The 16,358-nt window shown below is 40.3% G+C and overlaps 1 protein-coding gene across 10 annotated transcripts in view; it reads right to left on the minus strand.

Moving 5' to 3' along the window:
- Positions 1-16,358, minus strand: part of HECW1 (HECT, C2 and WW domain containing E3 ubiquitin protein ligase 1) — a 456,699-nt gene that overhangs the window by 141,698 nt on the left and 298,643 nt on the right. For all 10 annotated transcript variants that reach the window (XM_054558880.2, XM_054558879.2, XM_054558881.2 and 7 more), the window contains 1 exon segment: positions 11,711-11,880. In XM_054558880.2, coding sequence (XP_054414855.1) covers positions 11,711-11,880 — 170 coding nt within the window.

Consider the following 16,358-nt stretch of genomic DNA (forward strand, 5'->3'; position numbering starts at 1 on the left):
TCTAAGGAAATATATTTTAATATTTTACCAGTAAGTATAGTGTTTGCTGTGGATTTTATTGTTGTTATTATTATTAAGTCCTCTATTGGATTGAAAATGTAAAAAGTAAAGTAGAGGTTCCTCTTCAAAGACTTTCCTCCCCTTCTAGTTAGGAATAAATAGTAACTTCTCTTAGAATCAAAATTCATTCAAAGACCTGTGCTAACATTCCTAAATATCTGCTAGCCGTAATAAAGAAATCAATGTACTTTATGTTCTTAGCTCCCACAATTTAGCCTAAATATTTGCCCTGGCATGCTTATATTGGTCCAAGTAAGCATTAGGTCATAGCCTCTTCCTCTTCCTTATTTTAAGGTGTTTTTACCTTTCTCAGCATTCCACAAGTTACTTCCTCCTTGCTTTGTTCTCCTCTGCCTTTGCCTCTTTTAAAAAGTTCTAAGTTGCTAGCCAATCGGGACAAATACAGAATGTGAGGTCCTGTTCCAGCCAATGGAAACTGGACACAGCAGTAGAGTGGACGTGTCAGGTTATAAATGACCTTGTCTCCTTTGTTCGGCATACTCTCATGGCAAAACTGCTGGCGAGTGTACCCTTTCTGCAGAAAGTAAAAACGGCCTTGCTGAGGAAATTAAATTTATATTCAAGTGCTATTTCTTTACAGCATCGGGAAACAAGCATTTCTAACAAAAAAGTTCCCTTCTATTCCTAGTTTTGTAGTTGTTGAAGATCATAAATGAATATTAAATTTTATCAAAGACTTTTTATGGATCTATAGAGATAAACATGATTTTTCTCCTTTATGTTGTCAACGTGGCGGATTACATTAATTTATTTTTAAGTTAAATTATTTCACTAGTACACTTACAAAGAATAGCACAGAAGACAACATTTAAAACCTATATTAGCTTATAGGATAACTTACAAAGTACAGTGAAGAGGTGGAATCTATTAGATGATAAAAATGCTACAAAACACATTTGTTGCTTGTTTTAAAAAATCCGAATGTTGGTAATGTCCAGAAAAATGTAAAATAATTGTTTCTAATTGCTACACAGTTAATTGTTGAAACTTGTTCACTGCAACAAGAGATGGGCATGGAATGAATTCTTCACAGCGGGGTCTTTGCCCTGAATGCAGCCACAGTCTCTGCAATAGTGGTACAGAGCAGCTAAAATGCCAATACAAATCTCACTATCTTTTTGGCTGGATGAACCAGGCAAAGAAGTCTGGGGCAACCAGCACCACCAGAGAGTAAAGGAGGAACTCTGGAAAGAAGAGAGACAAAGGAGAGCCCCAAACGATGTATAGAAACTCGGCCCAAGTTCATGGCTGATCTCAGAATCATACATGCACAGGGCAAATGAAATCAGTTTGCAGTTAGGGCTTAAAGAACTGAACTGAGATCTGAGGTGCCTCCCACCACTTGGATGACAGTAGGAGCTGCGCCAAATCAATGTAACAAAAACATCAATACCTCCGAAGCAAAATCCAGAGTCTCTTCAGTATAACATTAACAATGCTTGAGATATCACCCAGAATGACTTGCTTTTAAAAAAAAAATCACAAAACATGACCCATTTTCAATATTCTCCAGATGTTGAAGTTATCAGGAAAATACTTTAAAGCAGCTATTATAACTATATCCAGTGTGGTAAAGGAAACTATTAACTTATGATGAATATACATAGGTAAGAAATATCATCAGCAAAATAAAGCACATTAAAAAAACCCAAATGGTAATCTTAAAATAAAAAATTCTGATATCTGAAAATATTCATTGCATAGAAGCAATAGTAGAATGGACTCTATAGAGAAAACATACAATAAAACTGAAGATAGATCAATAGAAATTATCTAATTACAAGGAGAGAGAAAACACCCTCAGGGACCTGTGGGACTCTGAAGATCTAGCATATGGGTCATTTGGAGCTCAAGAAAAAGGGGAGAGAATTAAACAGAAAAATATTTGAAAAAAATAAATAATGGCCAAACTTCCTTGATTTGGTGAAAACATAAACTTATAGCTTCAAGAAGTTCAGTGAACCAACAACAGATTAAATTAGAGGAAAACTGTTATGAGTTGAATTGTGTCCCTCAACAGGTATACTGAAGTCTAAGACCCTGGTGCTTTTGAATGCAAACTTATTTGGAAATAGGGTCTTTACAGATGTAATCACGTTAAGATGAAGCCATTAGGGTGAGCCCTAATCTCGTATGACTGATGTCCTTCTAAGAAGAAGAAAATTTGGACACAGAGACACACAGGGAGAGCACCACGTGAAGATGGAGGCAGAGATGGAGTCTGCAAGCCAAGAACACCAAGAATTGCCTACCTCGCTGGAGCTAGGAGAGAGGCATGGAACAGCTTTAGAGCCTTCAGAAGGAAACAACTCTGCCCACACCTTCATTTTGGACTTCTGGCCACCAGAACTATGAAACAATATATTTTTGTAGTTTTAAGCCACCTAATTTGTGGGACTCTGTTATGACAGCTCTAGGAAACTAATACAAAAACCATGCCTGGGAATGCCAAAATCCAACTTGAAAACCAAAGACAAAGAGAAAATCCTGAATCTGCCAGAGAAAACTGACACCTGACAGATAGGAAAGCAACAATGATTTAAATTATTATAGATTTATTATTGGAAACTATGGAGACCATAACACAGTGGAACTGCATTTTAAACCTTTTTTTTGAGATGGGGTCTTGCTATGTTACCCTGGCTGGCCTTGAACTCCTGGGCTCAAGTGATCCTCCCACCACAGCCTCCTGAGTAGCTGGGATTGTAGGTGTGTGCCACCTCACTGGGTGGAACCATAGTTTTTCAAGTGTTGAGGGGAAACATACCAGTTAACCCAGAATTCTGTATCCAGTGAAAATATCTGCAGGACATGAAATAAAGACATTCAAATAAACAATAAGAAGATTAGACTCAGCAGGCCCACTCTAGAAAGGCCAGGGGAAGGAGCTCATGATGAAGGGAAATGATATCAGAGGAAAACCCAGGTCTTCAGAAATAAATGAAGAGGCCAGGTGCGGTGGCTCATGCCTGTAATCTCAGCACTTTGGGAAATCGAGGCAGGTGGATCACCTGAGGTCAGGAGTTTGAGACAAGCCTGGCCAACATGGTGAAAACCCATCTCTACTAAAAATACAACAATTAGCTGGGCGTGGTGGTGGGTGCCTGTAATCCCAGCTACTCGGGAGGCTGAGGCAGGATAATCACTTGAACCCAGGAGGCGGAGGTTGTAGTGAGCCGAGATTGTGCCATTGCACTCCAGCCTGGGCGACAAGAGTGAAACTCTGTCTCAATAAATAAACAAACAAATAAATAAATAAATAAATAAAAGAAATAAATGAAAAGCATTAGAAATAGGAAATGTATGGGGAGGCATTAAGGACTATATTTTTTTTCCTAATTTCTTTAAAATACACATCCACTTAAAGCAAAAATTTTTAATATCGTCATGTAGGGTTAATAATGTATATACAATGTGATATATATAATAACTGTAACAAGAAAGATCATGAGTGTGGATAAATGCAGGTAATATTGTTGAAGAGTTACTGCATTTTATGTAAAGTGGTACAAAATTAACTCAATGTAGGTCATGAAAATATAGGAAGGTATTTTACAGTCCCTAAAGCAACTACAAAGGAAGTAACGCAAAGCTATGTACCTAAAAATCCAGTAGATAAATTGAAATTAAATTCTAAAATATATTCAAATAATCCAAAAACAAGTCAAGAAGGGGAAATAGGAAAACAATCCAGAGGACAAACAGAAAACAAATAATAAAATAGTAGGCCTAAATACAATTACATGAATAAATATGTTAAATGGCAATGGGCCATTCATTCCTATTAAAAGGCAGAGATTATTGTAATAAATGAAATTAAGTCCCAAGAATATGCTGTCCATAGGCAATGTACTTTATAAGTAAAAACACAAACATTTTGAAAGTAAATGGAACAAATACTAAACATAAGGGAGGCTGGAGTGGCTATATTAGTGTGATAAAACAGCCTTCAAGACAAGGAGCATTACCAAAATTAACATTTTGCTCCTTGGTAATATTTTATAATTATAAACATGATGCGTAGGCACAACTATGCAAGTACCTAATATCAGAGCTTCAAAATACATGAAACAAAGGTTGACAGAATTAGAGAAACAGACAATTTCATGAACATAGTAAAGGATTTAAACATGCTTCTTGTGGCAACTGATAAAACAGCTAGACACAGAAAGCAATAAAGACACAGAGAATCTCTACAACTCAGTCAACCACCTTGACTCAACTGATATTTATAGGACTTGATATGCCACTATAGGGGAATATACATTCTTTTCAAATTGATATGGTAAGTCTACCAAAATGCATCATATGCTGGACTGTAAAACATGGCTTGATAAATTTAAACAGATTGCAATCATATAGAGTATGTTCTCTAACCACAATAAAATAAAATTAAAAGTCAGTAACAAGAAGATATTTAGGAAAATCCCCAGGTTTGGAAATTAAACAACTTACTTCAAAATAATCCATGGGTCAAAGAAGGAATATGAAGAAATATTTTTGACGGAATGATAATAAAAGTATAAAATATATACAAATTTATAAAATGCAGTTAAAACAGAGATTAGAAGAAAATTTATTGCTTAAATAATTATATTAGAGAATAAATGTAAGTCTAAAATCAAGACCTAGAATTTTACCCTAAGGAGCTAAAAAAAAAAAAAAAAAAAAATAGAAAGAAGGCAATAAAGGAGATAAATAAATAAAAATAAGGGCATATATAAAAATAAATAGAAAACAGTTAAACATAGAGAAAATGATGTCAAGAGCTAGTTCTTTCACAAAATAAACAAATTTAATAAACCCATATTTAGACGGGTTAACAAAAAGAGAGAAAAAAAGCAATTCACCAATATATAAATGAAACAGGTATTATCCTTAATAGGCCTACAAACATTAAAGGACAATAAAACAATATTTTGAACAACTTTATGCCAAACAACACGAAAAGATGGCAATATTTCTTGAAAGACAAACGCTTTCTCTTAGAAGAAATAGGTAATCTAAATGACTCTTTATATTTAAAAGACTAAATTCATAATTTAAAGTCTTCTCACAGAGAAACTCCAGCCTAAGATGTTTTCACTGGTAAATTATATCAAACATTTAAGGAAGAAATAATAATTATACACAGACATTTCCAGAAAATATAAGAGGAGGAAAATTTCCTGTTGTGGACTGAAACCTGTTATGGACTGAATGTGTGTGTGTGTCTGTCTCCTTCCACCACCAACCCCCAAGTTCATATGTGAAACTCTAACACCCAAAGTGATGGTATTAAGAGGCGGGGCCTTTGGACGTCATTACGTTTAGATGAGGTCATGAGGATAGGGTCCTCACGATGGGATTAGTGCCCTTATAAGAGTGTGCTCTCTTTCCTTTTCTCTCTTTCTAACGTGTGGATGCAGCAAGAAGGCAGCCAAAGAGGCCCTCACCAGAACCCAATCATGCCAGCACCCTGGGCTCGGACTTCCCAGCTTCGGAACTTTGAGAAATACATATCTGCTAAAGTTTAAGCTAACCAGTCTATGGTGTTTTGTTATAGCAGCCCAGGTTGACAAAGACATTTCCCAAATTATTTTAAAGGCCAGCTGATACCAAAACCAATACCAATACCACCGATACCAAGACCAGACTAATACAAGAAAACTGAAGACCAATATTCTTCATGAATGTGCATGCAAAAATCCTTGGCAAAATATTAGTAAACCAAATCCAACAATGTATGAAAAGAATGATACCTCTTGACCAAATAGGAAATCAATGGCTTCTATTCCTGATTCTTTATATCTATCCCACGCATGGCAGTAGGGAAGTTTCCATAAAATTTTAATCAGACCGTGATGCTTCCCTGTTAAAAACACTCCAATGTCTTCTTATCACTCTTAGAGTAACATCCCAACTCTCCTCCGTGGCTTACAAGGCGCTGGCCCTGCCTCTCTCCAGCTTCCTTTTATGCCCCACCCCTCACACACTCACTGTACTCCAGCCACAATGACCTCCCTGCCATGCTGGTTACACTCGGGCCCTCACACTAGCTGCATCCTCTGCCTGGAACATGGATCTAACCAGGTTCTTGCATGTCTGGCTTCTCAGGTCATGTGACGGTGACTCAGAAAGGCCTCCCTGGGCCACTGCTAACTAAAGAAGCCCCTTAGTCATGCATATCCTGTAACTGTGTGAGACTTCCTTCACACTACTTACTGCCCACCGAAATTATATTGTTAACTTATTTGTGTGTTTTGTTTTGTCTTCTCACATTGGAATATAAGCTCCATGAGCAAACGCTAGGCCTTCTCTGTATAATCTTCTAATCTTGTGATCAGATTGATGCAGCTGGCTGACAGTGCATGCATGGCGATTAATCCGCCCAGCTTTGGAAGGCAAAGGCAGAGAGAAGGCGTTGGAGGCTAACAAACACTATGGCTCTAGGCTGGAGTTTAGTATTTGCTCCATCCACTCGATATTCCTGAGAATCTGCTTTTAGGAGTTCTTAGTTTTATTCAGATGTCTAAATATACTCTCTAGGTGAGCACCCAAGACTCCAGTTGCTGCTGTTTGTGTTTAACTTCTCTGTGTAACTATCATCTTAAAAGTGTTCATTGTATCCATCTAGGAAAGAAAACGAACCTGAAAATCAAGCAGAGTGTTCCCTGAGTACAAAGAGTTTCTAGTTACAGTCATAATGAAGAGAAGGAGATTGATTAATCAACATGGAACTCTCTTGTTTATTTATAGTCACTTTCATTGCATTTCATATGTATTTATTTCTCTTAATTTTTCCCTCCTTATCTTAATAGAAACTTTAATTTTTCTAAGGTTTAACTTTTTTGTCTTTTTTTTTTTTTGAGCCAGAATTTCACTGTGTTGCTCAGGCTGGCCTCAAACTCCTGGCCTTAAGCAATCCTCCCACCTCAGCCTCCCAAGCAGCTGTAACTAACATGTCTTAATTAGCAAAAAAAATACGTTTCAAGTTTGACTTTACATAAATTTGAAAAGAATCGCATAAGACTTCAATGCAACATTAACCACAGAAATAAATGTAGCATGTACACTACATATTAAAGGATATTCTTGCACTTCAGTGCCAGGGCAACTTCAATGATTTCTCGCTGAATGTCCTTTATATATTAGTCAGTAAACACACAAAGCAGGGCAGTTTGGTTCTTACCCTCTTGCATAGAAATGTGAAGACTTGCATGGATCTTGTAGGAACAGGGTATCATCATTTCACTCACCAAGGTGCAATATGGGACCCCAAAGCCAACATTAGCTTTTATTTGCAAGGAATAAGGGAACCATCCTAAATGACAGTGACTAGAATAAACCCAGCCCAGTTGCTTGCACACCGCAAGCTCTAACCACATGACGTTTCCAAACAGTATGCTAAGTGTCTGTGGGATGCCTTGGCAGCTTTGCACATGCTGTTTCTTCTGCTTGGAAGGACCCTTCCACCCTGAAAAGCATTTTGTCCCCTGTAAAGACCAAGTCCAGTAGCACATCCCCTGTGAAGTCTCTCAGGCCACGGTGCTCTTTTCTTTGTATTCTGTAGTGTTTTGTTCACACTTTGATTAGAACATTTATTGTGTTGTATTGTCTCCTTGCACTAATCTCAGAGTTCTTTTTTTTTTTTTTTTTTTTGAGATGAAGTCTCGCTCTTGTTCCCCAGGCTGGAGTGTGATGGCGCGATCTCAGCTCACTGCAACCTCCGCCTCCCAGGTTCAAGCGACTCTCCTGTCTCGGTCCCCCGAGTAGGTGGGATTACAGGCGCCTGCCACCATGCCTGGCTAATTTTTGTATTTTTAGTAGAGATGGGGTTTCACCATGTTGGCCAGGCTGGTCTGGAACTCCTGACCTCAGGTGATCCACCCGTCTCAGCCTCCCAAATTGCTGGGATTACAGGCATGAGCCACCACGCCCAGCCATCTGAGAGGTCTTATCTGTCAATCAGCTATGTGTCCTTTCAGTGACTTCTGTTTTTACTACAGAGGAGACATTTAATAGACATTTCTTAAATGAAAGGGAGAAGTTGTGATCAGTTTGAATATCTGTTATAAATTGTTGATACTCTTCCAGAATTTACTCAGATCTGCCTAAGAATAAAACTGTTCAGTATCAGGCTCTAGAGGCAGACTACCTGGTTCAAATACTGGTTTTGCCGTTTACCAGCTGTGTGGCCTTGGGAAATTTACTTAACTTCTCTGTGCCTTAGTTTCCTCCCCTTTAAACAAAGATTATAATAGTGTATACCTCATAGGGGTGTTGTGAGGATTAAGTGAATTGATTACGTAAAATCTTTAGAACACTGCTTGGCATAGTAGGCCCTTTATAAACCCCATAACCTACTATTAGTAGGTTCCAGGAACTAGAAATACCCGATGAATTAGATGTGATTTCCTTTTCTTCAGCGTCTTGTGGGAAAGACAGAGGTGGAAATAAAAGGAACCTGGCAACACCATGGTAGAGTCTGTACAAGGAAGTGCTTTGTTCTTAAGGCCTGGGGTGGGGGAGTCCAGGAGCACCCCATATGGGAAGTGGTAGTTTAGCTGAGATTTGATGGATGAGTGGTAACTGCTGGGTGGATTAGGTGGGGATGCGCATTTTAGACAAATATAAGTAAAGACAAAATATATGAAAGACAGGCCAGGGGCGGTGGCTCACGCCTGTAATCCCAGCACTTTGGGAGGTCGAGGCAGGCAGATCACCTGAGGTTGGGAGTTCAAGACCAGCCTGACCAACATGGAGAAACCCCATCTCTACTAAAAATACAAAATTAGCTGGGTGTGGTGGGGCATGCCTGTAATCCCAGCTACTCGGGAGGCTGAGGCAGGAGAATCACTTGAACCCAGGAGGGGGAGGTTGCAGTAAGCCAAGATCACACCAGTGCACTCCAGCCTGGGTGACAGAGTAAGACTCTGCTTAAAAAAATATATATCTATATATATATTTTATGCAAAACTGTCCATTCAGCCCCTAAATTGTACTACAGTTCCCAGGGTCCAAGTACCTCTTGGACCCTGCATAGCTCCTCTGCATAGCTCCTCTGCAGAGCATTCAAGGCTTTCTCTGATCAGGCATTGCTTACCATTGTGTCAGTTAAGGATGTATTTGGCTCCATGCAAGGGGAAGTCTGGCTTTTCTGGGACTTTTCTCCCAGGAAGAAAATGCAAAGTCCTGCAAGGAGAAGGCTCTTTTGGCCTGTTGCTTTCTTCCTGCCTGGAATTTGGACTTGAGGCTTTAACAGAGGAGGATGAGGCCATCTGCTAAGGATGGTGCAGTGGCAGGCCTGGAGAGCTGGGAGCCCTGGGGGCTCACTCAGCAGTGGCACTGCCTGGATCACCTCCCTCTGGACGTCTTGTTTGTGAGAAATATCAGAGCCAGCCAGACTTCCCCCTGCATGGAGCCAAATACATCCTTAACTGACATAATGGTAAGAAATGCCTGATCAAAGAAGGCCTTGAATGCTCTGCAGAGGAGCTATGACATTGACACTTGGACCCTGGGAACTGTAGTACAATTTAGGGGCTGAATGGACAGTTTTGCAGCAACACAAACCTTGGTTCAAATCTCCTTCAGCCAGTTACACACTGTTTAACTTGAGACATCAGTTATCCTCAGCCTGAGCCTTATTAGGGGGACATGAGATGAGGCATATTTTAGATCAGTAACTCCAACTGCAGCATGTGGGATGGAAGGGAGGTGGCCCAGAGCAGAGGACTGTGGAGAGTTTGCTAGTATTCTGCCAGAACAAAATCAGTCTTAACCAAAGCTTCAGAAATCATTTCAGAACTTAAAGTGGATTCTAGTTGACATTTTTATCCAAAAAACATTCTGATGGTGCTGGATTTTCCAAACATTCTCTGACACTTAAAACACCTTTATGACTAAATGTCTTAGAATAGGTTCCTTTAAAGTCCTTCAGGAGAGAGAAGCCTTTCCCCCTCATACAAAATAAATTCTTGTGACATCTTTTATTATCTCTAGGAATGCAAGGAAGAGTTCAGAAATAATTGATGAGCATAGCCAGGACTGAAGAAACAAATTAAGATTCATTATTCCATTCTAGCGGTGCTATCAGTGTTTTAGAATCTGTTGATAACCAACGCTAGGAGGAAGTTTAAGTACAAGTCTGTTTCCCTCACGTCCACTTCAAAGCTCTAACGAAGCTCTTCTGGGAAGCCTGGGAGAGGGTTAATTAAGCCCAGGAAGGGGGTGGTATGATTTAATGGATAATAAAAAATCTTTGCTTGCATATGTCTAATTATGTTTTCTTGTCAAGGATGCTTGAAAGCTCTAAGTCAGAGATGATCCACTCTGAAAAATAAAGGAAGAAATCCTCTCCAAAGCAAGTTCCTTTGGTGGGAGCACGTTTCCATCAATAATAGGCTGATGAGGGTAATCTAAGGCTCAGGTGGAGGATAACTGATCTCTCAAATTTATAAAACTATTAACTGGCCAAGCTCGGATTAGAATCCAGGTTTCTATGACTGTAAAACTATACTTTTAACCTACATTATATCCCATCCACTCTCATGATCTAGGCCTCCCTGCCCCTCAGTCATATGGTTTGGAGGTCATAGCTTCAAGCTCAGGTCTGGCAGGGAGGCAGCCAAATGGGTGGTGATGACTTTCTTTTTTCTTTCTTTTTTAGAGACAGGGTCTCGCTCTGTCACCCAGGTTGGAGTACAGTGGCATGATCCCAGCTCACTACAACCTCTGCCTGTCAGGCTCAAGAAATCCTCCCACATCAGCCTCTCCAGTAGCTGGGACCACAGGCACACACCGCCAGGCTCAGCTAATTTTTTTTTTTTTTTGGTAGAGCTGGGGTTTCGCCATGTTGCCCAGGCTGGTCTTGAACTTCTGGAGTCAAGCGATTCACCTGCCCTAGCCTCCCTAAGTGCTGGTATTATAGGTGTGAGCTACCTTGCCTGGCCAAATAAGTGGTGCCGACTTTCTACATGTCCTTTAGGAGAGAACTTTGAGGACCCTCCTAACCCCCGGCAAAGGTGACACTTTTAGGAGTGGAGAAGGGCCTTTGTAGACAACACAGACTATTCAACACTCTAGCAAGCTGCCCAGCCCCTTGCAAATCATGAAGATGGGATAAACCATTAGGCTTCATTATCTATTTAAATCAAACAATATTTAACCCAACCAGGGATATTTTAGGGCTTACTGATTCGATTCACCTATCCCAGGAACCTGACAGTTTTAGAATCTCTGAAACTGGTCTAGAAGGCTACATTTAAGATTTGACACCCTTGCTCAAGGATCACATGCATGGGAAGAGCTGTGGAGAAACGGGAAGGCTCTGATCACAACTCTTTTCTTCCTTCTCCCACGTGAAGGGCAGAGGGAAAGGCCGTCCTGCTTGCGGCATGGGTTCTGAATCAGAAGAGGCTACTGCGTGCAGTGCAATGAAAAGTGTGTTAGTACTGTCTGGAGGGACTTGATCAAGATCCCTGAGTTGCAACCCCTGGAGAACATGGCTCCCTTCTAAGACCATGACAACCATAGACTGAGCAGCAGAGTCCAGGGCTCCACGAATGGAGGGAAGGAGGAGGGCTGGTTCACAGTCAGCCCTTTCACTTTGTTACTTGGGCTTTTTTTCAGGGCCCACAGCACTCACCTCGGCCTGCCAGATGGGGTTCACGGTGTTGCCTATGATCTTGGATCTCCTCTCCTGTCCATGGTGAGGGAGAGCGGGGAAGATGCTGTGCTTCCCAGGCTGAATGGAAATCTTCAGATAAGGGTCTGGGTTGAAAAACATCCCTTTCTTCAACCCCATGGCTTGGAAATCTATAAAATAAAGGATACTTTAATTTAAATATGTTTTAGGGAGGTTAATGACTGGCATTTGGTAACTACACCTTTCATGAGAGGACCATTGGCCCTTATGAACTAGATCTCTAGTGTTACTCAGGCAGGCAAACGGGCTGGGGTGCAGGAGTGAGGGTCACCCCAGGAAACGTGGGTAGCACAGGGAGAGAAAGTCCAACTTTGGAAATTTGATGGGTCCAGGTGTAAAATTCCTCTGCAAGGTGGAGACATTAAAAAAATAAGGGTTGTAGTCTCACTATATATGTGGGCCTCACTGAGTAAGGTGAGAGAATTGGCAGAAATAAAGAGAGGAGAAGATGAAAAGAGCACAGAGCGTGGACAATGGAGGAAAGAACAAACAAGACCTGGCCTCCATGGGGCTGAGTGCAGTCAATGAGGAGAGTTCTAAGAAACCCTGCTGCCAGGGAGGGCAGGGCTTTGAAAACCGAGCTGTTCTGTTTAATTGAAGATATCTGACCATGTACAATTTCATGCTGCACAAGGAGAGAGAGACAGAAAGAGTGTGTGTGCACAAGATCATTTAAGGCAACGGTTTATAGTTGGATAATTTGAAATCATATTATATTTATTAGAAATATATTTATGATGTCAAGGAATATAATTTTTTTTTTGAGATGGAGTCACCCAGGCTGAAGTGCAGTGGTGGGATCTTGGCTCACTGCAAACTCTGCCTCCTGGGTTCAAGCATTTCTTCCTGACTCAGCCTCTCGAGTAGCTGGGATTACAAGTGCCTATCACCATGCCTGGAGAATTTTTGTATTTTTAGTAGAGACAGATTTCCGCCATGTTGGCAAGGCTGGTTTTGAACTCCTGACCTCAGGTGATCCGCCCGCCTTGGCCTCCCAAAGTGTTGGGATTACAGGTGTGAGCCACGGTGCCCAGCCAAGGAATATAATTTTTAAAGCTTTTCTATTGTTGAAGTATTTTTCAAACAAAATTATTTACATTTATACACAAGTGAAACAAATGGAAGTAAAGATACACAGAATCAGGGATTCCCAGTCATGGTTTAAGTTGTGAGGGGTTTCAATAATTTGTTACTGATAAAAAAGCACAGATGTTTTCATATACACTTATTTAAAAGTTATTTTGAGTTGATCCAAGGTTATCCCCTTAATAAAATTATTCCTGCTCTCTGACATAATAATGTATTACTGCTCTGTGAAAGGGCCATATATTCAAAATGGCCCCCAAATGCCAAAGGAGTTGAGAAACCAAAGAAGGAGGCAGACAAATCCAGTTTGTCGGTAAAAGGAGTTTTATTAGGGAACTCACAGATAAGCATGGTCTTGGGCTGTAGGAGACTGGTAGATCTCTGCACTGTTACTCCCTAGACCCAGGGCTTATGTACCATAGCGAAGGGGTACATAAGCCCTTGCTCTGTGCAAGACAATGAAAGGCAGCCCTCCAGAACAGGCAGGAATGCTCATTGCACCTCAGCCTATTGTTTCTGCCATAATATCAAGGTTGACATGTTCTTACACTAGAGCCAGTGGATAAAGTAGGAAGAGGAGGCATGTGCAGGACTGGGGGGTGATCAGAAGTCAACACAGCGGATTCGCATCCACAATGGAGTCACTTTTGCCCCCACAATTGCCAATGAAAGAAAAAAGGCAGGAAGTACAAGCATCACAGAAATTTGCAAAACCCAGGCCACATCTGCAGGAATGTGTGTAGACAGAAGTTGACATAGCAGCCTGAGACTACTCAACTGCTTATAAGGTTGGCTCTTGGCTAATGTCTAGAAACTTGGATTTCAGGAGGGCTCCTACCTTCCCAGAACTGGTAAGAGTGGCTCACTGTACCTAAAGTGTTTGTGTAAATGATGTGGCTTATGGTGAACATTGCTTTCCTTCTGGGAGGCTGGAAGTTTGGGGTGGGCTAAGCAGAAGATGCACACATGACCAGCACGACCCCCACTGTCCCCCAACCCCCCATCTAGTAGAAACCCTGTCTCTAGTCTCTAAGAAACTTCCCTGGTAGACAGCATTTCCACGTGCTGTCACAGTTCACACCGGGGAAATGAAGCATGTCTGTGTAACTCCACCGGGAGAGGCCCATTGGAAGCTTGCTCCTGGCTTCCTCCAGACTTTGCCCTAAGCACCTTTTCCCTTAGCTGATTTTGCTAAGTATCCTTTCACTGTAATAAGTCATACCACGAGTATAACTAGATGCTGAGTCTTGTGAGTCCTCCTAGCAAATTGTTGAACCTAGGGGTGGTCTTGGAGACCCTGACTTATTAGAGTGTGAAAGACATATATATAAAAAACATTCATCATAAAATAGTGACTACCATTGCCTCCACCACCACCTACTGTTTATTTGCTATCTACTACATTCTGGGAACCATTCTAAGCACTTAAAATACATTTTCTGATTTAATCCTGACCACAAACTCCGCAAGGTGGAGATTATATCCTTAATACAAGGAAGAGAAAATGAAGGCTTACAGATTGTCAGGGCTGGTTGACATCAGAGATGAGATTTGAACCCGCCTCTTTGATTCCAAAGTCTGTGCTTTTGTTTGTTTGTTTGTTTGGTTTTTTTGAGACGGAGTTTCACTCTTGTTGCCCAGCCTGGAGTGCAATGGTGTAATCTTGGCTCACTGCAACCTCCGCCTCCCAGGTTCAAGCAATTCTCCTGCCTCAACCTACCAAGTAGCTGGGATTACAGGTGCTCACCACCACCCCTGGCTAATTTTTTGTATTTTTAGTAGGGATAGGGTTTCATCAGGTTGGCCAGCTGGTCTTGAACTCTTGACCTAGGGTGATCTACCTCGGCCTCCCAAAATGCTGGGATTACAGGTGTGAGCCACTGTGCCCGACCCAAAGTCTGTGCTTTTAACCAATCTGTTATATTGTCCTTTTATAAAAATGTCAACTTTGGCATAGGTTAAATTCTCAAATATAAATGAGTCTTTTTTCGATACACTTTGTCCTGTTCTATCAAACAACTTGTCCATATCTGCACCAACATGTCTTCATCAAATGTTTGATAGCTGCTAAATTAAGTCACTCTTATTGTTCTTATTTTTTTAAAAAGATAACACCTTTCTTTATCACTCAGCCATTTATTGTTCCAGAGGAGTCTTATTAAATTTTAATAACTCCTTTCAAAACACTTAGATTTTGATTAGAACTGCATTGAATTTATACCTTAGCTTTGGGAGAATTAGTAGCTTTAGAAAATGGAGACTTCCACTCAAGAGCACGTTTCTTCATTTGTACAGGTCTTCTTTCCTGTCCTTCAGCAAATGTTTACACTTTTCTTTATAAAGACTTACATATTTAATTTCAGTCTAAATACTCACTGAGATATACGTTTCATGGAATAAAAGTACTTGAAAACTGTTGCAATAAGAGGTATAATTTAAAAGGCGCTGGACTGGTAGTCATTTGAGAACACTCATTGTTGAAATTTGTAACTTTGAGTAAACCAATTTAACTCTTTCAGATCTTAATGTTTTCCCCATGAGACTGTTGGGAGAAATGTCCATAAGAGCACATAGAGTTCTAGAATTTTCCAAAAGTAAATGCTACATTAAAGGAGAATAGTTAATTTCCTCTCATTTTTGCCTGTATTTTTTGGTTCTGGTGATAAACATATGTACATTTATTATAATACTTAAAATATAGAATAAAAAATAGAATTTTAAAGTCATTTCAAATAACTAATTGAAATAATTATTTATTTCAAGTAAGTACCCCCTCCCCACCAGTGGCAACCTTTGCCAAACCTTATTGCCTCCTAGTATTTTTCTTTGTGTAGTTGAGAACATACTGCATATTCATTACTGCATCCAAGATTTTTCTTTTGACTTGCATCGTATGTGTAAGAGACCAGAATATATCACCCCATTATATGTGAGAGCCCGGGAAACAACATCCCAAAATCTGTGACTTTGGCATAAGGATTATTTTGAGCTGAAGACAACTGAGAAGAAGTAGATAAAAGAAAAGCTCTTTGCCCTCTCGCTATTTTCCCAAAAGCAGGGCATAAATTTACAAAGGTGTCCCTCTTCCGCTCTCTACCAGGGGAATCAAAGGTTGATCACCAGAGATGACTTCAGACCAGTACCAACCAGGAGACAGCACCAGACGAATCTGCATAATAAACTGTACTAAACAGCATCTATCTATCATACCATAGCCTTCCCAGAACTTGCTGCCCCTGAAGACTCAAAGTCCTTTTCCTTTGCCCTGTCACTTCACTAAAAATTGTACTGTTCTTTGTTGAAGACATTACGTAAGCTGAAATTCTAAGCCACTTCTTTGAGATGTACTCATTTTCCCTGGGTATCTCCTATGTATACATGAGATATACACGTTAATAACTTCTGTTTGTTTTTCTCTTGTTAATCTATCTTCTGTTACAGGGGGTCCTCAGCCAAGAACTTATGAAAACCAGAGGAAAAATTATTTCCCACGCCAACAACA

Source organism: Pongo abelii, chromosome 6, assembly GCF_028885655.2.
Source record: "Pongo abelii isolate AG06213 chromosome 6, NHGRI_mPonAbe1-v2.0_pri, whole genome shotgun sequence".
Lineage (NCBI taxonomy): Eukaryota > Metazoa > Chordata > Mammalia > Primates > Hominidae > Pongo > Pongo abelii.